Raw genomic sequence first — 24622 nt, 5'->3', positions numbered from 1 at the left:
CAGCCCAAGCCCCAGGCCTCAGGTAATCGGATTAAGCAGCCTGCCGTGGCTCTCAGCTCTTTAGCAGGAACAGCTCCAGCTTCGAGCAGCCCTACCTAGCCCGCTGTGACTCAGGGTATAGGAGTGGCCCAGCTCCCTCTACCAGAAAACCTGGGGGAGGGGAGAGGCAGAAAGGCACAAGCCACTCTCCTCTGGACCAGGAGGGTACCTGGGCCTGGAGAATTTAGGAATGTCAGAAATTCCCAGAAGTAGACCATCTTTGGAATGGTAGAGAAGCTAGGTATGGAGATACAGGAAACAAGGGTCAGGGCAGGTCAGTCCTACACAAACAGATGTACCAAACAGATGCACCTTCCGGCATAAGGAAGGTGCAGGAACCAGAGGACCATTTGGATTTTTTTATTCTCTTTTTAAATACTGTACAGTGAAAAATAAATACGCCTTCTCATCCACCAGACAAGGTTGGTCCCCCCTCCCCTGGGGGACCTTGTCACCCCCCTTCATACACACCCCTGGTTCTACTCCAAAACCTTCCCCATGCCTCCCACCCACTTATACCCTTACTATCCCCGTCTTCCACAGTGATGAGGCCCCAGAAATGGGGGGTACAGGACGGGAGGAGGGATAGCAGGGGAGCCCCCCTGAACTGTCCAATCTGGGTGGGTCAAGGAGCACCCCGCACCAACAGGCGGAGAATGGGGGTGTTCAGAGAGAGATTGGGGCATTAGAGGATAAAGGCACATCCAGTCTGATGGGGAAGGAGAGAGGCTCCCCTCACCCTGGGGGTAGGGTGGACAAGAGGGAGGGGGGTATGACCCTGTTACACACCCCTCCACTAGCTCCTGGAGGCTGGGGGGGGGACCCAAGCTGCTGTGCCACCCCCCGCCCCCCTAGATAAGAGCAGCTCCAGCGCAGGTCAGTTGGGCCTGTGAGGGCCACGGTGTTGGGCAGCAAGCGAGATGGAGAAGGGAGGGATGCGGGCTGGAGGGTTTATGAAACCCCATTCACCAAACTACCCAACTCCAGGGGGGCAGAGAGCTCCCCATTCTCTGAGGGGCCCTTAGGAAGCTTGCTGACAGAGTCACCCTGAGGGGGGAGTGGGAAAGAAAATGGAGAGGAAGGAAAGAAAAAGGTCAGTAGAAATTCAGGTAATGCCATTCCCTACCATCTAAATGCTCCAGGCATCTCCAGGGTTGGTCCCCTGTAGTCACTTTTACTGGGATCCAGAAAATATGAACCAAATTCTCTTCTATTCAAACTTTTCACTATTCTAAATGCAGTCTAAACTCCATCAGACGTGCCTTGTCTGCAATTTAATGAGATTTCTTTGGGAGTTTTCTTGTGCCCCCTACCCCAGAACAACAAAAAAGGAGGTGGCGTAAACTATATCTTGCTTGCCTACCTTCTGTCCTGAAAGAGAATCCTCTGAAGGTTTAGTGTGTTCCAGGGGTGGCCGCTGGCGGCTCTGAGACTTTGCTCGGGAGATATAGTCAGCCACAGTCACTGGGGAAGGCAGAGGACCATAAGTTTCAGAAGGAACTCAGGTACCCAGCCCCCAGATACCCACTGAACCCCAACCCGTAGCTTTCACGGGATAGGAGGCATCCTGGTCTCTGAGGAAGTCTGCTAACATCCTGTGTGAGCTAACCTGGCTGACGGTCTCCACTGATCGAACCATCAGTCCGGTTACCACGGTTACGGCGGCGGCGGCTCCGATTACGACGCTGGGGTCTTGACTCATCTTCTGTGGGGTAGGGGAAAATGAGAGTTGTGCATCAATCTCCCATCCCTCAGTTCTTGCCCAGTTCTGATTTTTCAGATCCAGGTACACCCCTTACCCAGGCCATTCTCTGTCATGCTGGGCCCATCAGATTCCAGGCCTCCATCCATGACAGTCCTGTCTTCATCAGTGCGACGGCGGCGGGAGCGGCGGCGCCTGGCACTTGCTGGGGGGGGTTCCCCAGGTTCTGAATCAACTGGGGGCTCTGGTTCGGATGTGTCCAGTAGGCTGTAGGGATTACTGTCTGGGTCCTTCAGCACTGGTTAGAGGAAAAAGAGGAGTTGGGAATCAGGTGTCCATCATCTTTCCTTTTGACCCACACTCGTGAACCTAGCTGTCTGCTTCTGGTACCTGAGCTAATTGATGAAGAGTTGTATCTTGAGGTGGGACGGGGGACAGGTGGGGGTCCCCTACCCCGGCCCCCAATTGGCCGCCTCCGACTTTCTTCCCCCCGGGTCGGGGGATCCCGGTCACCAGGCCCAGCTCGGTTGGGCTCTTCCCTCTTCTCTGACTCAGTCTCAGAAGCTGTGGATAGGTCTGAGATGGGGCCTGAAGAACACAGTAGGGTTCAAACAGGGTCACTCACCCTACCGCAGGATCCAGCCCAGCCCCCAGGCTAGAAGACACTCCCTCTCACTCCTAAGTTCCCCAGCCAACCACTTCTTCATCTTCTCCATCACCCTTTCCTCAAACTTGTACCCAGACTTCTGCCTCCCACACACCCCACCACTGCTCGCCTCCCTCTCACCACAGGCAGGACCGCCTGTCCTCCGGCCCCGGCCCCGGCCCCCATAGCTGCCCCCATAGGTTCGGGTGGTGTGGAGGGAGGAGGAGGAGCTCTCATCAGTGGTGTATCCAGCCTTGTCGCTGCCGCCGCTGCCCCGCCCACTCCCAGGAGGGCGAAAGCCCAGCCCAATCTGCCGAAGCTGTTCATCAATTTGCAACCTCTCCAAGCGAAGCTGCTCCACCTCCTGGTTGGGGAGAAGATGGAGAAAAACAAGGAAGGAGGAATAAGTATAAGATCAATGAAGTCTCTTTTTCCTGCTTCTCTGCCCTGACTGTCCCTATGGATCTGAACTCTCAGGAATGCAAGAAGGCTTAAAATAGGGAAAATTCTGGGTTCCAACTCCACAGCCCCAATTTTCCACCTAATGGTTTCTATTCTACTCAGAGACACAAACTGGGAACCACCACTTTTAACTTTATCCACCAGTATCCTTAGTCCCCTTGTACACATGGATCTCTCCTCTCCCAGGCTTCTGGCTTGGGTACCTGCAGGTAGGAGAGGTGATATTCCAGCAGAGCCTGAGCATTGCTGATATTCTCTCGGGTGCCAACAAATATGAAGGGAACCATTCCCTAGAGAGCAGAGGAAAGGACAGATGGATTAGAGACTCAAATGTAGTATTAAGTCCACCCTGTCTCCTATAGAAGCCCACCCAAATGGGATCTTTCTGGGCTCTACATCTACTAGGAAAAACCAAAGTTCCCATGCCCCAACCCCTAGAAATCCCATCTCTCAAGGGAATGGCTTGGAGAATAATCCCATGTACTTCTGGCAACCAATCTCTAGGTGTCAGCTGCCCCATACCTCCTCCCTGGGGTTCTTCTTGTCATTATCACCTTCTACTCGAACCCTCACCACACCAGATTTATCCACAATCTCCTGGATCACTTTCCCGTTCTTTCCAATCACTTTGCCTGAATGGGTAAAGGAGGAATTAGGCCTTTTTTTTTTTTTTTTTTAATTTTCAAAGGAAAGGGAAAAAAAAGGAAAGAAAGAAGAGTAAAAACAGACAAGATAAACAGTCTTCCAGCTGCTATGTAAGGATTCTGTTTAATGATTCTCTTGCTTCTAAGCTTCTGGTGTGTTTTCACAGGAAAAAATATCACAATCCCTAGAAATCTGTTCTCCATTTTTGTCACTCCTATTACAGACTGTTTGCTCTGTCCTTGTGAAACTGGAAGTTCACAGGGAGGTGGCAAGCCAGAATCACTTTAGAGCATCTCACATCTGGTCCCCACCTGTATTCTCTTATACACATACACATCCCCAACTCACCAACCAGGTTCCTGGGCACTTGCACGGAGTCCTCAGAAAACTCAAGGTAGCTCCGGGCCTGTCGGCACGCCTCGGGAGTCTAAGAGAAGAGGAGTGGGGAGTCATTAATAAAACAGAGGACCTGGATCTCAAACAGTCATCTTCCTGCCACTCTGTCTTCGGGAAAATGTGCTGCCAACGAAGTCAGGGAGGGAGGTCAACACGACAGTTTTCCTTTCTATTTCACACTCTCTTCTCTCTATCCCCTAAGGGACCTAGACAACAGGTATCTTTTGCTGACCTCCCCATAGATGCGGAAAGTGCAGGTCTCTTCACCCAATTCAATGGCAGTCACCCCAGGTACTTTTCGGGCCTGCTGGATGTTGGCACCATGAGTCCCAATTGCTAGTCCCATCAGGTCCTCTCGCACTGTGAACTCCTCTTGGAAAGCTGCCGCCAGCTGCTTACTTGTCTGAAAAAAAAAAAAGGCACTGGACCACTGGACTATAGAAATCATGGAGAAATCTCAGAACACCTGTCCCAGATACCTGATGCTTTGCATAAGTTAAATGAGAAAAGACTGTATGAAAGAAAGCCAGAACTACCTGGGAGTCCACTGACCACCAGGACCTGTGAAGAATTCAGGACCTTTTCACTCCACTCCTACCTTCCAAATACCAATGGCTTGCTGGGGAGGGGAGGTAATGATGGCCGAATCTGGGCTGAGATCCATCAAAGTTCCGGATTTGGCTCTAACGCTATGTGGTTGTGTGATCCCAAACAAAACATACTCTCTGTGCCTCTGTTCTGTCATCTGCTAAATGATTACACCTGACCTACCCTACTCCCAGAATAACAAGAGGATTAAATAAAGTTGATATGAAAGAAAGCACTTTTCACAAGGTAAATGCAAGTGTAAGGAACTATTTACCTTAACCAAACCAATATCAACCCCCAAAATAAAACCTGAAAAGTTGAGGGCTTCCCTGGTGGCGCAGTGGTTGGGAGTCCGCCTGCCGATGCAGGGGACACGGGTTCGTGCCCCGGTCTGGGAAGATCCCACATGCCGCGGAGCGGCTGGGCCCATGAGCCATGGCCACTGAGCCTGTGCGTCTGGAGCCTGTGCTCTGAGACAGGAGAGTCCACAACAGTGAGAGGCCCGTGTACCACACACACACACACACAAAAAAAAAAAAAAAAAAAAAAAAAAAAACAGAAAAGTTGAACAGAAAGCAAGAGGTTGAGTAAAGCATAAAAAGAGGTTATGGTACACCATACCATGCTACCACTTCATTTCTCAACCAGTCCTTAGAGGGATACCTGAGTACAAGGGCAGGAAAAGGGAAAGGTTCTGGCAGTGCCCTGAGTAGCATCCCTGGAGAAGTAAAGATTACCATGGTCCAGAATTTGCACAGGCTCCCGAAAAGATCAGTTCACTTGATAAAAAGGAAACAGATGTTCAAATACACACATACACGTGCGTGCAAGCACCTGTATATATACCACCCTCATTTAGGATGGTATAATTTCTAAGGGAGTCTGACCATCATAAGATGTCAGAACACAAAAAGACCTTGTAGAAACACTCACATTCAAGCACCTCATTGTCACAGCTAAAGAAGAAAAAGCTCATTGAAATAAAATTATTTAACAAAGCAAGACTTAGGATTGATTCCAAGTCCAGTGGTCTTTCCAGTGTACAAATGGTTCCCAAACATATCCCACAAAGCAGTCTGGTTCTCAGAGGTAATTTGGGGGCAGCCAGTGGAGGTAAGAGCCACAACCTCTTGCCCTTTTAGACAGACCTGTTCTGATTGATCTGTTTTATGCATTGTGCTTTCAAGTAAAATTTCACTTGATCAAAGGGTCCCATAGCTTAAAAAAAAGAAAAAGAAAAAGAAAAAAAGCTTGTACTAAAACATGATGGAGCTCTGCCATCTGGAGGAGTCTGAGATAAAATAGCAGACCCAGGTTTAATGGCCCAGAAAGACCTTAATGTCTGTTCACAAGAGCATGCGTGGAGGATGGGGTGGGAGGGGAGAAGGACAATACCAATCAGCAGTAAAAAGTGAAGCCAAAACTTACCTCAAGGTGCTTGGTAGCTTCTTCATTGCGGGACATGAGTAACAGCTTGGTGCGCAGGCTTCGGAAATGCATATCACCCAGCAGGGATGCTCGCTTCACAGGGGCTTCTGTGGTTGACTGCAAAGAAACCAATGGAAAAGTCATTAAAACTGACTGACTACATTTTAGAGGAGAGCCAGGAACTGGGAATCAGGATGCCTGAGTCTCTGGAAAAGGGTGGGAGTTAAGAAACAAAGTTGAGGAACAGGAAAAATCATTGTCAGTCTCACAAGGGCCTACTAACTGGGTGCTTAAGGGAAGTGATTTTAAATAGCAAGCGCAGGTGAGAATCATACTGTCTGTTTTTGAGAGTCCAAATATGCAAGGAAGGGTACCCAGCCCAGACTGCAATATGATGGTCAGGTTGAAAAAAAAATAAAGGTCATACATGAGAAAGACTAAGGAAAGGTAGGGCTAACCTGGGTCCACAGAGGTCAGGAGCAATAAAGTCCTCTCTGACAAATAAATATAAGCACATTTTAGCTCTTCTCTTCTTGCAAAGGAGTTAAAAGGGGAAAAGGGCTTAGGTGAAATTCAGGCAGAATAAACTCACCAGAATGAAAAGCTCACTATTTGTGATGTTGAGAAAGATGCAGTTTGCCCCCAATGCTTTCTTGAACTCTTTATGGACGTTTTCATTGGAGCAGCTGCAGAGAAAGAGAACAGTGCTCAGAGGGCAGAGTGTAGAGTACAGCTGAAGGGGAGAGAGAGAGGGACTGAGAAAAATAAGGACTGCAGTGAAAGAACAGGGATGAAGAAACAGAGGGCCTGGGAGCAAAAGGGGCTCTAGAGGGCCTAGGGAACACAGAACACTGAAACTGGGAGCGGGGGCTGGGACAAACAAAGGCAGAGATGAGGACCGTAAAGAGGGCCTCTCACTCCCGACGTCCCAAACACTCACGCCTCTCTGAGATCCTCAGGAACAGCCATGGTAACCTTGAAGAAGCTGCCTTTGGTTGCAAGGGGATTGGGATTAACTGGCCGAAGCCGTTCCAGGGTGACAATCTCATTGTAAGTGGCATCACAGGCAGCATATTCAATGACATAGAACTGGCAGAAGGAAAGAAAGGAGAAGCTGTGGATGACCTGAGTTTCTATCTCCCACCTTTCTCTGACTAAAATATGTATTTCAGCAGTTCTCCAAAGGCCTTGACAATCACTCACATCTCCCTTCATCATCCGCACCCGGGCCAGCCACCAGCCACAAGGTTCTTGCTCATTGGCTCGAGAATAAACCTGAAGAGAAGTTGAAAATAAAAGAGATATTGAGGACCATCCAAAAACATCAAGAATGGAATGAGCATTAAGACATTTGGGAGGCATCCTAAACTAAGATAAAGGACACTAGAGGAAGGAGCTGCTAATTAAAATCAGAGTACACTGGATTTTAGATGCTGTTATCATAAATGGAAGAAAAGTGAATCCCCTGAAAACAGGAAGCTCCCTGAGAGCTTGACTGATCACAGCAATGATGGACAGAACTGCTGCATTCCACTCTTCCACAGGCTGCCTAGTTGCATGGAGGAAGGAGCGTGAACCAACCTGTGAGGAGCCTAGGGTACTGGTATCAGGGTAAGGGAGATACAGAATCCTGGGAAAAGAGACATTCAGAAAAGGCAGACTCCAAGGCCCTTACCTCCACTTCATCCCCTTCTGTGATTTCCTTATTATAGTCAGCTGGAGGTGGTAGCCGGACATCCCCAAAAGGAATTTGTCTTTCACTCTGCCAGCTGCAAGGGAAAACAGTGATATGAAAACTATTCAGGCTAGTGTAGTTGCCCGTTTCTTCAGGAAGAGGTTTCTTCCTCCACTGGGCATTTTCCACCTTCCCTGGTGATTAGAAGCTAAACTCCAGGCCCTGCTCCATAGTGGTGCCTTCCATCTCTTGCTAGAATCTAAATACGGAGTCAAATGACCCCCCACTCTCACCATTTCCTCTCCTGGGATCCATATAAGTTGCCCACCCAAACCCTTGGCTCTCCCCCACCTAGTCTACATGCCTCATGGGACTCAGCCGCCCCCTCTTCTCCACTCTCTTTCTAGGACCTAGTATGCTGGATTCTCTATTCCCAAGGTCTTACTTGTTTTCAAAGAAGATGGTGACAGAGTCTTCATGGACATCCTTCACAAAGCCCTAGAATGGATTTTAGAAGTTAAAAAAAAAAAGACAATCAACCACCACCTCAGCCATCAAGGGAACAGACAGTTTTAGAGGGCCTTAAACTAGTTTTTTTGTTTCCATTTCTTCTTTTTTTTTCTGCCCATACCTTGTGGCTTGCGGGATCTCAGTTCCCCAACCAGGGACTGAACCTGGGGCCACAGCAGTGAAAGCCACAAGTCCTAACCACTGGGCCACCAGGAAACTCCTTTTCTTTTTTTTCTTTTTTTAAACTAGAGTTTTAGATGGAGACATAAGCAATCTAAAAACTGGGCTAGAAAAAGCTGTATTGGTGAAGGAATACGAATGTTGAGGTAGCAAGAAAGGAAACAATATTGGCAGGGAAAAAAATGTTGCAAAATCCAGAAATAAGATGAGACAGAAATTAAGTAGATTGAGAAACATCACCGGCATCAGAACAGCCGGAAAACTAGTGGTCTCCTACAGCTCCCACAGAGGCCTCCCTGTCTGTCTGCCTCATGCAGTGCTAAGCAGCTTGCCAGATTTCAATTAAAATACCAACAACATTCAGCAAAGCTAAGAATATCCCATGAGACAGTGTGAGGTTGTCCTGGAACACCTAGAGGACATCAGGATCTGCCAAGAGAGAAAGGGTCTAGCTCCTAATACAGCAAGAGGCCTGAGCGACTTGGTGCCTTGATGCCTGGGTCGTAAGAAAATAATCAGAACACTGGAGAAATTCAAAACAAACAAAATTTACGGAAGGAAAAATTAGGATTTTAAAGATGTGAGGGAATTCCCTGATGGTCCAGTGGTTAGGACTTTCACTGCCGTGGGCCAGGGTTCAACCCCTGGTCAGAAACTACGATCCTGCAATCCTGCAAGCTGAGCAGTGCAACCCAATAAATAAATAAAAGATGTGAGATTTCTAAATGCTAGACTAGGACACTGCTAAGAATTTGAAAAGAGTAATAAAATTTGTAGAAGACCCCAAACTTGAGATGATGACAAGTGAGAGGAACAGGGATGACTGAATATCTGGAATCGCTGGTCTACCTCCTATTTTCTCTCTCTCTTTTTTTGGCCAAGGCAGTGAAAGCTCTGAGCCCTAACCACTGGACTGCCAGGGAATTCTCCACCTCCTATTTTCTATGTCTTCATTGAGGAAGCCAAAGCTATGTGTTCAATCCTGTGCTCCCAATTTTCCTACATTCTCTCCTGTTTTTCACACACTCAAAATAAGGGATTGCTAATTCTGATAAAGTCCAATTTTTCAACTTGTTCTTTTGTATCTGAGCTTTTGGTTTTATATCTAAGAAATCTTTACCTAATGTCCTTGTCTAGAGTTTTATAGTTTTTATTTTACATATAGGTCAATGAGCCATTTTGAGTTAAATTCTGTATATGGTGCCAGATACAATCAAACTTCATTTTTAACCTATGAATATGCAGTTCTTTGAGCTCAATGTATTGAAAGACTATCTTTTCTCTACTGAATTGCCTTTTCGCTTCTGTTAAAAATCAGAAAATGGGGCTTCCCTGGTGGCGCAGTGGTTGAGAGTCCGCCTGCCCATGCAGGGGACATGGGTTCATGCGCCAGTCTGGGAAGATCCCACGTGCCGCGGAGCGGCTGGGCCCGTGAGCCGTGGCCGCTGAGCCTGCGAGTCTGGAGCCTGTGCTCCGCAACGGGAGAGGCCATAACAGTCAGAGGCCCGCATACCGCAAAATAGATAAATAAATAAATAAATAAAAATCAGAAAATGTTAACTAATGTATAATGACAAAAGGCACTGGTGGTTGGTGGAAGACTTTTGGGATTGAGAGAAATTGTGGCGATGGTTTGTTTTATATATATGTCAAAACTTAACAAATTGTATGCTTTAAATAGGTGTACTTCATTGTATGTCAATTATGCCTCACTAGATTTTTTTTTTAAATTAGGGGTTTCAAAAAGCTAATATAAGAGGAACTATTCCTGAGCTTTGCAGGTAGGAACAAAATATGAGCTTAGGAGAAAAAACACCAAAAATGTACACTTGTGTCACTCCCACCTCAGAGAACTGATCAATCATAAACACTTAATACACTGTTTTTTCCTTAAATCTAAACCTAAAATTTCACTCTTGATACCAGCCATCTTTCTCTTCTTTCGGCAAAGGATCTTGTTATGGAGCCTTACTTCTGCCCAAGGCATTGGTACTCCTGGTACCGCCTAGCCTCTTACTTACCCATGCTTTAGCCTTCTCTGCCATTCCCTTCTTCAGTAATATTTTTTCCACTCTTCATTCAGCTCCATTAATACCCATTCCTACTCTTCTCCACTCACATCTTCTATTTGCCCGAATCCCTCTCTTCCCTTTTGGGTTCTTCCCTTAGCTCCTTTTTTTTTTTTGGTACGCGGGCCTCTCACTGCTGTGGCCTCTCCCGTTGTGGAGCACAGGCTCCGGACGCGTAGGCTCAGCGGCCATGGCTCACGGGCCCAGCCGCTCCGCGGCACGTGGGATCTTCCCGGACCGGGGCACGAACCGTGTCCCCTGCATCAGCGGGCGGACTCTCAACCACTGCGCCACCAGGGAAGCCCTCCTTAGCTCCTTTTTAAGTGTCCTCCTCTTTTCTACCTTTATAAGGATTTCTCTAAACATTTCATCTAGCCTCTTCAGCTGACTTTATACAATTCTTTATCCAAAATGTCTATCTCTAAGCTTTATCAAGAGAGAGTTAGCTATTTTCAAAACATTTCGGGGATGAGATAAAACATAGTGGAAGAGAATCACTTGCCTGCTTCTTTTGTGAAGAGATCCCCACTCCTAGATACACTCATTCACAAAGGATATGTCTAAAGCTCTAATCCAATTCTCCTCCAACATGTCAGGGTTGGCCCTCAGGCAGAGGTAGCAACATTACCCTGGTTTTTCCAGCTACCGTGATCCCAAGGCAGAAATGCAAAGCTCAGAATGCAGTTTTCCCTCACATAACTCAGCAGTTCAACTAAACGTTGTCACTCATTCTTATACTTCTAGGGTCTTTTTCCTTCAAAGATTCTCCAAAACAAGCTTTCTCCTCAACTTCATATTCCAAGTCAGTCTCTGCTCCTTAATTCCACCCACATTAGCCCAGTTTTTTTCCTCCAAAAATACCAGTGGTATAAAGTGAGCTTCTAGCTCTGCTCTGTCCATGCTCATTGAGAGGATAAGCAGAGGAGGGCAAGAGCAGTTGAGTGAATCTCTAGAAGGCTACCTAGATCCAAAGGATAACTCAATTCAGTTCAATGGCCAGGGCATAGGGAGCTTTGGTTTATACAGCCTAGGACTGGACAGAGGAAGTGAGAGCCCTAGGTTCCTAAGTACTTCACTTTCCTCAAATTATAAGATACAAAATTAGGTCCCGGTCTTCCCTGGTGGCGCAGTGGTTGAGAGTCCGCCTGCCGATGCAGGGGACACGGGTTCGTGCCCCGGTCCGGGAGGATCCCACATGCCGCGGAGCGGCTGGGCCCATGAGCCATGGCCGCTGAGCCTGCGCGTCCGGAGCCTGTGCTCCGCAACGGGAGGCCACAACAGTGAGAGGCCCGCATACCGCAAAAAAAAAAAAAAAAAAAAAAAAAAAATTAGGTCCCACCTTCAACCTATCTTCTAGTCCTGGGTTCTCAAAATAAAGGAGGGAGTTCTAGAAGAAAATCAGGAAGGGTCTGGATAAAAATCACGTGTTGAAGGTGAGGATGCCATATTCCTTAACAAAGGAATTGGAACTGGGATATCCAGGTAAGATCTGGAAAGTTGGATGACTGTGCCCTGGAAGGTGAACAGATCTGGGAGAGCAACGCTTAAAGAACAAAACACATTAAGTTCTGACAGAAAAGGAAGAGCTGATGGGATAGCTAAAAGATAACTTAGATCCCAGATCTGACATTTGCAGTTCTATCCTGGAAGAAGATCAACAACACTAGGACCCAATTCTGAGAGGGATGAAAGGAACCTTCCCAAATTTATAGTTCTAGAAGCAATGTAAACACTCCTTGAACCACACTGAAGTTTGCTGAGTCATGAATATTAAATCAGCAGCAAGGACAGATTGGGTAAGTATCTATATGGCACTGAGAGTTGAAGAAAGATTAGTCTGAATTTAAGGATTTACTGTTGTCTTCAACTGAGGCATGGGGCAGAAAATGCTAAAGTGGCCAGGACACAAAATCCACATTACCTGGCTTTCAGCTCAAGTCCAAACTCTATTCTCTGATTCAAAGCATCCTAGCCCCAATTCACTCAATCAGGTCTATCACTGCCATAGCCCACAGGAGAAAAGAGAAAGATTCAGAGACACATTTTCTGTTGGACACTTATATGTGGAAAGGGAAACATGTCCCTTCCCAGCAGTCTCACACAGTTAATTTGAACTGGACACCAATCTTTCCCAGCTGTGTCTGACTCCCATGCTTCCTAGAAAAAAAGCAAACATCATATCTTGATCTCAAGCTCAGTTTAAGAATCACTTTTCTTAGGGATGGGAAGGACCCAGTTGAAGGACAAGATACTGTGGGAAATGCGGCTAAAATCTTATGAGGAAGGGTATTTCAACAAAGGTAATGCAAGTTTTGGGGAAAAGGATATAAGAGACAAATGCACTCTATCAGAATCAGAAAGGAATTAAGAGACTTTGCCAAAGAAAACAGAAATGCTATGGAGGCAGGCTAGAAGAAAAAGTCCCATGAGTTAGGAAAGTATGCAGGAAAAAAATGACAGAAGGGATCAGCTGGGAGCTTCCTTCTTCCATCTCAGCTGGGTAATGGAATAGGCAGTTTCTGGGGATTACATAGAAATATCAGGAAAAAAAGCTAAAGACTTATATTGAGAGGTTAAGTTAAGACAGATGTGGGTACCCACAGGCACTGAAGAATATAAAGAAATCTGGTGAGGGAAGTAAGGCAGAAATGAATAGGCATTCAGAATGGGTCAAAAATGACTACACTGAACTTATCGATCGAAGTTGGGGCAGAAACCTACTCCAAGGGCAAATATGAGACCCTTTCCAGTTATAGCAAGATATGACTTCACAGGGAAGGAGTTCGAGAAAAGTCATTTCCAAGGGCACGAAGGTGGAGAGGTCTATTATGGGAGGAAAGGATTGAGGGGAAGTGAAGGAAAGGGGGTTCTTCTCCTCACAAGTAATGTTATGATAAGATAACTCTGCTCTTGCTCCTCAGGGTAAAGTGAGAGAAGACAGGAATCAGGAAAGTCTCTGAGACAATTCCAGGCATAAAGTCCAAAGAGGTTCAAAATAACAAGTCACATAAAGAAAAATTCCTGAGAGGCAAGAGGGGTCTCCCTCTGGCTTAATCTAAATGGGAAAAAAATGTCCTAAAAAATATGATTCAGAACAGATTTAAAAGGTGGTAATAAAAGGAGTTCTAAAAAATCCAATCCTGGGCAACGGGGGAGCTGAAATAAACAAGGATCTTTTAAAGATAGTCTCCTTCTCCTTTAAAAAAAAGGCTAGTGGATTCCCAAACTGGGCGAGTTGGCCAAAAGTCTTCTAGAAGTGGAAATCCTTAAGAAGATAAACAGAGGAAATCCTTGTGAGATCCCCTTTTAGAGACCAGGGATATGAAGCTTACACTCCTCAAGATGAAGAAACTGTATGAATGATCTAAATGTATGAGGTCAAAGTGAGATGACAAATACAAAACCATCCCTGGGTAGAACAGTAAACCAGCTAGTCTTGGAATAAAGGGGTGGGGCGAGAGACCTGAGAAAAGATGCCACCTTATGGCTATGAGGCAACTAGACTGGTACAGCCCAGAGTTCCTGAGGTCAAAGATACTAAATGTCATAAACAGATTCTGACCGTTTCTCCTTGGGGTGAGAACAGAAATATAAGATGAAAGTGGGGTGAGTTTTCCAGAGCCAGTAAGCAGAGGCCTCTCCGAGGAAGATGAAAAGATCTAATATGGGACGGCCTTCCCAAGGGGGTACTAGGGGAGAATAAAGAGAATTCTCCATGTGCTTGGACTGTGGGGAAGACGTGATTCAGATCCAAGGTAGGTCTTCTACTAGAGACAGGAAAAGTCAACGAGACTCTGGGTAAATGGGGTCTCTTCTGGGGGGTTGGTACAAGAATGCCCTGGTTGGTACAATAATGCCCTGATGCTCAATCCCGGAGATGCGGGTAAAAGCAGGTGTAATAAAGGGGCCAAAAATAAGAGGAAGGGGTTAACTTCTAGAGGTCTTCCCCCAGGAGGGCCGCGGGTGGGAGCGTGGGTCTAAGGTTCTAAGGGTCAGGGCTTAGCTCCAGAATGTCGATCCCGCCCCACTCTTCCCTGCTCTGGCTAGAGGGAGGGGGCTGAAGACCGCGTCCCCGGCCGGCGCGCCGCCTCACCTTGTAGAAGGCCCCGTTGGAGCCGCGCACCTCGACCGGCAGTCCCGGCTCCACATCCCCCCCAGAGGCCAGGCCGCCCATGGCGCCGCCACCGCCTCCGACTCCCCCGGCGGCGGCTGCAGCAGCGCTCTGAGTACGGGCCGGGCCAGGTCCCCGGCGTCTCCCCGGAGGAGGAGCCGGAGGGGGAGCCGCGGGGGGCGGGAGCCGGGCCGGCCCCACGGCGGCCCTGCCACAGCCAACGAGCAGGGGGCCGGGGCCGGGCCGCTCCCCGTCCGCCGCCGCCGCCTTGGTCTCCGCCACCGTGAGGGAAACGGCCGCCGCCGCCGCTGCCTTCGTCACCTCAGCTTCCGCCCGCCGCTGCCCCCGCTGCTGCCTCAGTCCCGGGACCCGCTGCTGCCGCTGCCGCTCCACGGCTTCCACCTCCCCCTGCCGCCGCCGCCTACTGCGCAAGCGCATCGGGCACCCGCCCGCCGCGCGCGGGCCCCGAGGGCCAAGGCGCAGGCGTCAAGGCTGGCGACCCAGCTCGCGCTGGCCAGCGCATCAGGGTTTCCACACACCTCTTCACTCTCTCACGCCCCCTCCTGGTCGCTTACTTGCGCTTGCGCAGAACCAGACAGGTTCCCTTTCCTCGCCACCCCATCTCTCCACTGCCCCTGTCTCTTCCTTTTCCCACCCCACAACACTGAGAGCTAACCAATCATGGGGAGGGAGGGACGGAGCTCACGCAATCGGATTGGACTTCTGATGCTCCTGGTCAGACCACACCCACTTCACCACGGTGAGCTCCACCAGGCTTGTACAAGTTAGGGATGGGCATGCGCCTGAATGATTGCTTGGTCACTTTCCCCACCTTTGTCTTTCTTGGTGCGCATGCTCCGAAGGAAAAAAAAAAAAGAGTTGTCGAAAGGCAAAAAAAAAAAAAGGGGAGCCTGGTGCGCATGCGCCGTGCTTTACAGTCCACAAGGCGGACTGGACTCTTTGGAGCCTCTGTATCTCTGCACGATGCGGTTTAAGAGTCACGTTCTTGCCTTGAGAAGATTCTGATCATGCATACAAAGAAAGGTTAAAGAAAGATTTCAAGGCAGTACCGAAAGGCAAATGCAACTTAGCACAAGATTTAATATCTAAATGCGGAGAAAGTTCAAAAGAGGAAAAATTGTTACGGAGAAAGGATAGTAGAGGGGAAACTTAGGATTCGTAAACTAAGATAAGTAAGAAATTTCAGTGGAAGTGAGTAAAATAGCCAAGAAATTAGGATCATGTGTTATGCAGTAATCATTTAGCAAATATTTATTTAGCCCTCACTGTGTTCCATACACTGTGGTAGGTGGTAAGGATACAAAGACAAGATGTGGTCCCCAAAACAAGGATTTTATAATATATTGGGGAAGGAGCAGACAAACACATTTAAGCAAGTAAGTGCATGGAGTTCATTTGAACATGGGATAAAGATAAGGACTAAGTTTTGAGGGAATCCCAAGGAGACAAACAATGGTCAGTTGTTCTTCAGAGTGATAGGGAAAGACTACTGCAGGGGAGGTGATGCAAATTGAGATTTGAGGGATAAATAGGCATTTGCTCGAGGAAAAGTGCAGTAAGAGTGTTCTTGAGAGAACAAGGACTACAACGGTGCAGAGGAGCAGAAAGAACATGTCCTTTGGGGAACCACAACTAGTTCAAATAAGTGTTTGGCTTGAACTAGGGAAGCTAGACTGTGAAGGACTTGTAAATCAGGTTAAGGAAAATGGTCTTCACTTTATCAATACTGGAGAGCCACTGAAGGATTTAAAGCAGTAGTATAATGTAATAAGATTTATGTTTTACAACTGTGGGGAACAGATTAAAGAGAAGGGGCATTCCAGAAGGCAGTGAGAGCTGTGAGGAGCTGTTGCAGGTGAGAAAGATGCTGAGGACCGCCTTGGATTAGGGCTGTGGGCAACAGAGGTACAAGTCGATGTGAGCCTGTTAAATTTGCAATAGAATCAACAAGAATTGGTGATAAGGATGGGGTGGGGTCAGTGAAGAAGTGGAAGGAACACAGATTTCTACCTTGGATTGCTGAGTGCATGGTGATGCCAGTCATGGAAGAGAGAACACACGAGAAAAAGTTTTGGAGGAGAAGTTGATGAGTTCAATGAGTTTGATTTTGCAAAATCATTTGCTCTCTGAGTTTGAGGATCCACCATCCAGGTGGTCATGTTCCCTTGTCTTCAACAAGCTTCTCTTTCAGATCCCAATTTAAATATTTCATTAGCCTTCCATTATGCCCACACTAGTTTAGGTCCCCTGCCTCACACTGCCAAAGCATCCTATACTCCTTTGTGGCACACATCATGGTTGTAATTTTAATCATTTATCCAGCATCTGTCTTCTGCCATCACACTATAAGTAAGCCCTATGAGATCAGAGACTGGGTTCCAGGTCTGTTTGTCCCCAGCATTGTATACCCAGTACTTAGCACAGTTCCTGGCACAGCAAATATTAACTGAAGGAACCAATGTCCTGTAGGTCAATGGACACACCAGTGTGTGGCCCAGGAGACGTCTGGGCTAGAGGAGTGAATGTGAGAATTATCAGCGTATTAGACATAATTAAAGCTATATGAGAAAATCAGATGTCTAAAGAAAAGTGACTTAGAAATGCATTGGGTCGATGATAAAACTCTCAACTACAACAGTATTTAAAGGGCTGGCAGGGAATTCCCTGGTGGTCCAGTGGTTAGAACTCCATGCTTCCACTGCAGGGTACCGGTTGGATCCCTGGCTGGGGAACTAAGATCCCACATGCTGTGCAGCGTGTCCAAAAATTAAACAAAGAAACAAACAAATAAATAAAGGGCCGGCAGAAGAAGAGCTGCCTTCAAGAGTGCCTGAGAAGGAACACCAGTAACGAGGGTAGCAGAAATAATAAAAGGGACTACACTATCAGCAGAGATTCTGATAAGGAGTAGGGAGGGAGAATTAGAGGAATTAAGTGGGACAGATTATCAGGAGTGCTGGCTGTCAGACTAAAAAGTTTGGGTTTGGACCCTTAAGCAACAGGAGTGGCTGAATTTTGTCTTGGAAATAGCACCATCATCCATCTCCAAGCCTGTGGCAGCAACAATCCTCTCAGATTTGACTCCTGCACTTTTTCATCTGCTCTAGTCATTGTTCATTCAGGCCAAGGATGAGAGTGGGAGAAGGGAGAACAGCATTTCAGATGGGGAAATGGCATGTATAGAAGGCCCAGAGGGGAGACTACAGTGCATTTGAGGTACTAGAAAGAGTCTAACGTGGTCAGAACTGACTTGCTGGGGAAAAAAGGCTGGAATAATGTTTCAGGTAATGGAGGTTTGGGCCAGAGCCTGGAAGGATTAGCCAGAAGTTTGGACTTTGTGCTGAGAGTAGTGGGAACTGTGACTGGCTTTTCAGCCCACTTGCCTTTAGGTGAAATTGCCTGTAGGTGTAATTACTCTAGCTGGACTATACAGAATGTATCAACAGAATGTCCCAGCTTGCCTTAGGACTTTTTTTTTTTTTTTTTTTTTTTTTGGCCATACCGCATGGCAAGTGGGATCTTAGTTCCTGGACCAGGGATCGAACCCGTGCATCGTGCAGTGGAAGCACGGAGTCTTAGCCACTGGACCGCCAGGATAGTCCTGCCTTAGGACTTCTAAATACACAGAGAGATTGAGAGAGGAAGTTAGAAAGATGGATAGATTGATAGATGGATGGCTAGATAGATACTGAAAATGGGGATTAAATGAAAGTTTACAGATTGAATGTTGAGACTTGCCCCAGACTCCCTCTTCACGCTGCTCTGAGATTACCTACAACCAGGCTTACACCTTCCAGGCAGGAGTTTGGAAGCATCTTCTCTGGGAAATCTAACCAGACAAGGAAAAAGACCTAATGGTACTGACATCAGGGGTTCCTCAAGGAAATGGCCTCATGGCTCACCCTATAGTAAAGTTCACAGTCCACATGCCTCCCTACACCCCATACAGACACACTCACAGTTTCCAATCAGTACCTTAGTGTCCCGATCTTAAATATGAGCAGACAACTGAGGATTACCAGACATTTGAGGAAAGCCTTTAAAATGAAAGACGGAGGCCAAAACAGAGAAAGAAAAGTTTAGAAGAAATACAGACTACAGAAGGAGAAAAACATTTTTTAAAAAAACCTACGATGAATAGCCTCAGATAAGAAAAGAACATATATCCATGAAACAAAAACAGAATGTTTGTAAAATGCAGTGAATAAAAGAGAGCTCTTAGAAATTAGCAACATGAGAGCAAAAATAAAAATTCAGTAGAAGGAGGTATGCAACGTACGACATGATAAATATAATTAACATTGCTGTACGTTATATATGAAAGTTGTTAAGTTCTCATCACAAAAATTTGTTATTTCTTTAATTTTGTAGCTATATGAGATGATAGATGTTCACTAAACTTATTGTGATAATCACTTCATTATGTATGTAAATCAAATCATTATGCTGCACACCTTAAACTTATACAGTGCTGTTATGTCAATTATATCTCATTAAAACTGGAAGAAAAATAAATAAATAAAATCAATTGGGGGATTTAAAAAATGTCAGTAGAAGGGTTGGAAAATAAAAATTAAAGAAATCTCCCAGAAAGTAGAGCCAGAATATGAAGGAGATGGGGAAAAAGGAAAGAAAAAAAATTTTTTTATAATTATAGGATTAGTCCATGGGATTCAACATCTGAATAACAACAAAAGTTCCAGAAAGAGATCACTGAGATAATGGAGGGAGAAAATCATCCAAAAAATAATAATAAAAATTTTAAATGTTTCCATAACTGAAGAACATGAGTTTCCAGATTGCAAGGACCCACTGAGAAAACACTAAGACATTTCCATGGAAGATTTCAGAATGCTAGGATAAAGGGACGATCCTAAAAGCTGTGGTTGGGGAAAGAGGGAAGGAAAATAAAAATAAGCTTCATACATAGGATTCAGAATAAGAAAAATTTCAGGTTTCTGAACAGCAATGCAGCAAACTTTCAGTTTTGAAGCTTGATGACAATGGAGAAATGCCTTCAAATTCTTAGGGTAAATTATTTCCAATCTAATATTTGATACCCATCCACACTGTCAATTAAGTACAAGAGTAGAACAGACATTTTCAGACTTGTAAGGTTCCAACAAATTTACCTCCCAGGCATCCTTTCTCAAGGAGTTCCATCAAAATAAACCGAGAAAGGTGAGTACATAGGTTCTGGGAAACAGGCAGTCAAGAGAGGGGCAAAGGTCTTTAAGATGGATGTGAAAGGGGACTCCAACAGTGCAGCCTAAAGATCAGACTGTGTGCTGGAGCAGGTCTAAGGGCTCCGTGAGAAAGTTCTTCAAAATGAAATAGATCAAATTCCTTACGTGTTTGTATATTCTTAAGAAGAGATTAACATAACTAAGGGAGAATTGGGGGATAAATTAGAGTACACAGAAAACTAAGCAAACGAATAGAGGAGACAAGGCAAGTATTAATTTCAGGGAAAACAAAAATGATGTAAGAAAGAAAAACACCTATAACAATCCACATGGCTCAACTGTGAAGAGCATTTGCATAATCATAACATGTAAACACAAAACACAGATCCATCCAGAGTTATGATATAATATTGGAAGGATGGGAGGATGGGAAGTAGGGATGGGGTGAAAGAGGGGTTGGAAAAGAGGGTTAGCAATGGGAGGTCAATACTAGTGCTCGAAACAGAAACATCAAGAACTAGCACTATCTGAACTTCCCTGGTGGCGCAGTGGTTAAGTATCCGCCTGCCAATGCTAGGGGACACGGGTTCGAACCCTGGTCCGGGAAGATCCCACATCCTCGGAGCAACTAAGCCCGTGTGCCACAACTACTGAAGCCCACGCGCCTAGAGCCTGTGCTCCGCAATGAGAAGCCACTGTGATGAGAAGCCTGCACACCGTAACGAAGAGTAGCTCCCGCTCTCCGCAACTGGAGAAAGCCCGTGTGCAGCAACGAAGATACAATGCGGCCAAAAAAAAAAAAAAGTAGCAATATCTGTATGCCATTTTGAATTTGAAATATGAAGGTGAATACAAACCCCCCCCAACAATGCAATTTTAAAACTCAATTGAAAGTGATTGACTCTGAAGAGTTAGGGGAATTGGGAGACTACTGTTTTCTTATATAGGTCTTGTAGAGATATTTGATACTTTAAATAGTATACTGTATATCTATGATTTTAAAAAAATAACCCCATGGAAGGGGGGTAGTTACAGAAGGAGGCTGGGAGATCAGTTAGGAGGTTATAGTAATTTTCAAAGAGAGGTGATAGTGAGGTTAGGGATATGGACAGATTTGAGAGATATTTTAAGTTTTCTCTATTATTTCTTTAAAAATCCCTCCCCCTAAATGCCCTCCCCTCTGTTCTCCCTGGAATGGCCAGAACCCAGGTGATTTTCACTCCATACTAGTCAGCCCCAGCACTTAATAGAATCACCCTACAGGAGGTTAATGAAGTGATGAGTGGGTGGGAGACCATGGGGTGGCTGCAGAATGGATGGATGGATGCCTGGGTGCAAAGACACCCTATGAAAACTGGTAAGATCTGGGTCAGGGTGAGCGAATAACAAAAAAAACAAGTGTAAACTCCGAAAAGCAAAGACAAAACAGGATGCGGGCAAGATACATCTTGGAAATATTAAGTTTCCTAGTTCATACTCTTTTTTAAAAAAAATTAATTAATTTAGGGCTGTGTTGGGCCTTTGTTTTTGTGCGAGGGCTTTCTCCAGTGCGCGGGCCTCTCACTGTCGCGGCCTCTCGCATTGCAGAGCACAGGCTCCAGACGTGAAGGCTCAGTAGTTGTGGCTCATGGGCCTAGCCGCTGTGGGATCTTCCCAGACCGGGGCTCAAACCGGTGTCTCTGGCATTGGCAAGCGGATTCCTAACCACTGCGCCACCAGGGAAGCACACTAATTCATACTCTTTTCTTCTGCATTAGCATTTAAAGTTTTATTTAGGGCTTCCCTGGTGGCGCAGTGGTTGAGAGTCCGCCTGCCCATGCAGGGGACACGGGTTCGTGCCCCGGTCGGGAAAGATCCCACATGCCACGGAGCGGCTGGGCCCGTGAGCCATGGCCACTGGGCCTGCGCGTCCGGACCCTGTGCTCCACAACGGGAGAGGCCACAACAGTGGAGGGCCCGCGTACCACAAAAAAATAAATAAATAAAGTTTTATTTATTCATTTTTCTGAAGTACTACATGGGTGAGGCACAAAATTCAGAAGATCCAGAGTGGTATGGGGAAAAGTCCCCTTCCTTCTGTTACCTGGACACCCAGTTCCTCTCCCTGGAAGCAACCACTCTCTGCTTGTTTGTGTGTCCTTCCAGAAATAATTCATTCTGAGTTAAGTTCAAAAAGTGCCATCACTTGTTCATGTTTAAAAGATATTCATCCCCGCCAGATTAGATGAGCCAAGGGCATGAAACTGGATTCTTCTGGCTCCCATCTGTGCAAGGGGCTGACAAGCTTCATTATTTCTCAATCAAGTTTGTCCTAAAGGCCCATCTGTTGTAAACTCATTTTAAGGGCCCCCAATTGGCACCACTCTGGAAGAATTTGGGCCTTTGAAGTGTTGTATGGCTGAATTGTATTTTTTTTTTGAATTTTAAGATGGATCTTCAACTCTCTAGACTCCATTGATCCTGTTTTTTACAATTTACACACTTATGTTACCTGCTTGTCCACTTTCAGTGTCTAAATTATGACCATTTAACCAATGGTTCCTCCACAAAAGGAATAATATGTCACCACTGAAAGTGATGATGTGTTTAATAACTTAGGAAGATGTTTCTGGTTTATTGTTAAATGAAAAAACAGGTTGCAAAAGAGTTGATCCCATAAATCCCCACATACTTAACTAATTATATGTATATGTACATTGAAAAAATCTAAAGAATCAATACCAAAGGGTTAAGAGTAGAGATGTAAGTAAGACTACGGATTTTATTTTTATATGTCCCTTCAAACTTCTCTACAACAAACCTGCATTACTTGTATAATAAAATATTATGAAAGTAGGAAATGAACCTGTTGCCCTTCTTCTCTCCATGGGTCCTAAAGGTTTGTTTTGGTCCTGCTGAATGAAAATAAAGGCTTTGTGACTTTTGAAAAAGAAAAAGCACTCGCTAGCTGAGCGGATTTTTTAAAAAGTTGGGGCCAGTGGTCCTTCCCAGTGTCCCTAAAATGCCGCCACCAGGTGGCAGCCTGCTCCATCTGTTGAGTCGGTGGGCCTGCCTCAGTCTCGGATTCCACACAGCCCAGTCCAGACACTGGAGGCCTTTGTCTGGGTCCCAAACCTGACCAACAAGCCTGATTGATATATATGCTAGAGGCCAGCCAGAGCCAATACTCTGGTCCGTTGTGGGTGAAAGTCATCTTAGGCCCACTTTTATCCCCAGGAGCAACATCTACTGACCAGAAAACAGTGAGGAAGGGTCGTAATAGCTGAAGCTTGTCACATCCGCAATTCCTCCACCCAACACCACATCAACACATGGGAATTCTCATTTATTTTTCACCCTTAACAAGCAGGTGGGAAGGCTCCTCACCTCCGTTCTTTCCATCTGGGAATATTCACTTCCAACCCTCCTTCCCTTCCTTCAGGGAGGCCTTGGTCAGTGGAGACAGTCTCTGAGGACTGCTTGAGCTCGTGGGGATGAAGAAGTTGAAATAGAGATCCCCAAGGGATGGCGTCACTTTCCTGCCAACTCCCTCATCGCCTCTCCTTCAAAGCGAAAGCAATGCCAACCTTCAGCTTCCGTCAGATCTTGGGCTCCTAGGGCCTTATACAAGTCCATAGCCCCCTTGTTCCAGTCTAGGACTGCCAGGCGGAACTGGGAGCAGCCCTTATCCAGGGCCACCTGCGGGAGAAGACACCACTCACTTTCCTGGGTCAAAAAGGAAAAGACTTTCTCGCCCTCCATTCAACCCAGGTGCCTCCCATACAGCTTTGCTTTGCCCAGCTTGTAGCCCCATCCCTCTGCTCACCTCAGCCACTTTTTTTATTATTTTGGAGCCAATCCCCTGACCTGATGTGGGGAGAAAAGGGCAAAAAGAGGGATTGTCTGAGTTGAAGGGGATCAGAAAAGACCATAGGCTAGGAGGCAAGGGATGGTGGTCCAGTCTATGGGTTGCTTTTCTCCCATCCCGGCCTCTGCCCAGTACCCCGATACTCTGGCTTCACGTAGATGTCTTCCAGATAAACGTTTCGTCCCTTCCATGTGCTGTAGATGAAGTAGTATAGCCCATAGCCCACCACACAGGGCCCTGAGAGAGAAAAAAAGAAGGGTCAGGCCGCTGGGCACCTGGGGGAGAGACCTTTGAGGCTGACTGGAGAGGGCACCTTTGAGATAAGGGTGCTCTTACCCTGTGGCTCCCCGGGGGCAGGAAGAATCTCTGCTACCAAACAGTGATAGAAAGGATTCTCTCCAAAGCCATCTGCGCTCAGGGCTGCAGTGATCGGAGTTGTGACAAAGAGATAGAGAAAGAAGGCCTGGGTGTGTGCCCAGTCTGGAGTTACTGCCTGGAGAAACCCATCCGTCACTTCCACCCCTGCCTCCGTCAGGACTCAGGTGTTGGGCCCGTACCTTCTTCACTGATCTTCACCTGGTCTGAGAGTTTCTCGTACTCAGCGAGTTCCTACAGCGTGCGGACAGAGGCTAGATTAAGGCAGGAGGGCCTCACGGCTGCCCGAGCAGGAGCCCTGGGCGCGCTCCTCCCGCGGCTCCCACCTCTTCCTTCCCGTCCCCACTCCAGCAGCGCCGCTCTGAACCCTCCTGGGACCCCGGTTTCCGGCCCGCAGCCCTCACCCGAATCAGCCTCAGGATATTTCCACAGTCTCCCTCCTTGGCTTCTCGGATCAGCACGGAAGCCATCCCGATCTCCACCGTCTGCGACCGAAGTCCAGGATCCCCACTTCCGTTCTGCAGGACCGGGCGAAGAGCAACGGGGACCCTTTAAGGGGCCTCCAAATTCGGATCCCGGAAAGCCGGGGGAGTGGTGGGGAGCGAGGTGGTGGGGGCGCCGCGGGCTGGGAAGCAGAAGCCCGATTCCGGCTGCCGCGGGGCGGAGAGAGTGGTGGGACTAGCGGTCCTCACGGCCTGGTAGCCCCTAATTTCGGGCCCCGCCAGCGCGCACCTGCCAGCCA

The 24622-nt window shown here is 46.9% G+C and overlaps 2 protein-coding genes across 5 annotated transcripts; both read right to left on the bottom strand.

Moving 5' to 3' along the window:
* Positions 1-384: 384 nt before the first annotated feature.
* FXR2 (FMR1 autosomal homolog 2) lies at positions 385-23363 on the bottom strand. Of its 3 annotated transcripts, none has more exons than XM_067021900.1 (17): positions 23025-23363; positions 8027-8079; positions 7582-7675; positions 7110-7181; positions 6847-6995; positions 6499-6592; positions 5907-6023; positions 4123-4293; positions 3843-3921; positions 3372-3481; positions 3053-3139; positions 2529-2751; positions 2132-2329; positions 1839-2039; positions 1649-1744; positions 1403-1503; positions 385-1086 (listed from the first exon to the last, which is right to left on the bottom strand). In XM_067021900.1, exons 1-17 carry the CDS (start codon positions 23037-23039, stop codon positions 991-993), a joined length of 1956 nt encoding a protein of 651 aa, XP_066878001.1. In that variant the 5' UTR covers positions 23040-23363; the 3' UTR covers positions 385-990. The 3 variants fall into 3 exon arrangements, with proteins under 3 accessions (XP_066878001.1, XP_058902385.1, XP_066878000.1); XM_059046402.2 differs by lacking the exon at positions 23025-23363 and adding an exon at positions 14434-14881; XM_067021899.1 differs by lacking the exons at positions 2132-2329; positions 23025-23363 and adding an exon at positions 14434-14883.
* Positions 23169-24605, bottom strand: SAT2 (spermidine/spermine N1-acetyltransferase family member 2). 2 transcript variants are annotated; one of them, XM_059046492.2, is made up of 6 exons: positions 24285-24605; positions 24063-24114; positions 23842-23925; positions 23641-23742; positions 23464-23504; positions 23169-23336 (listed from the first exon to the last, which is right to left on the bottom strand). In XM_059046492.2, exons 1-6 carry the CDS (start codon positions 24348-24350, stop codon positions 23169-23171), a joined length of 513 nt encoding a protein of 170 aa, XP_058902475.1. In that variant the 5' UTR covers positions 24351-24605. The 2 variants fall into 2 exon arrangements, with proteins under 2 accessions (XP_058902475.1, XP_058902477.1); XM_059046494.2 differs by lacking the exon at positions 23842-23925 and having other exon boundaries at positions 24285-24432.
* Between the last annotated feature and the right edge of the window lie 17 nt (positions 24606-24622).

The sequence above is a fragment of the Kogia breviceps genome, chromosome 19 (genome assembly GCF_026419965.1).
Source record: "Kogia breviceps isolate mKogBre1 chromosome 19, mKogBre1 haplotype 1, whole genome shotgun sequence".
Taxonomy (NCBI): Eukaryota; Metazoa; Chordata; class Mammalia; order Artiodactyla; family Physeteridae; genus Kogia; species Kogia breviceps.
This window is presented reverse-complemented; position numbering and strand designations above follow the sequence as displayed.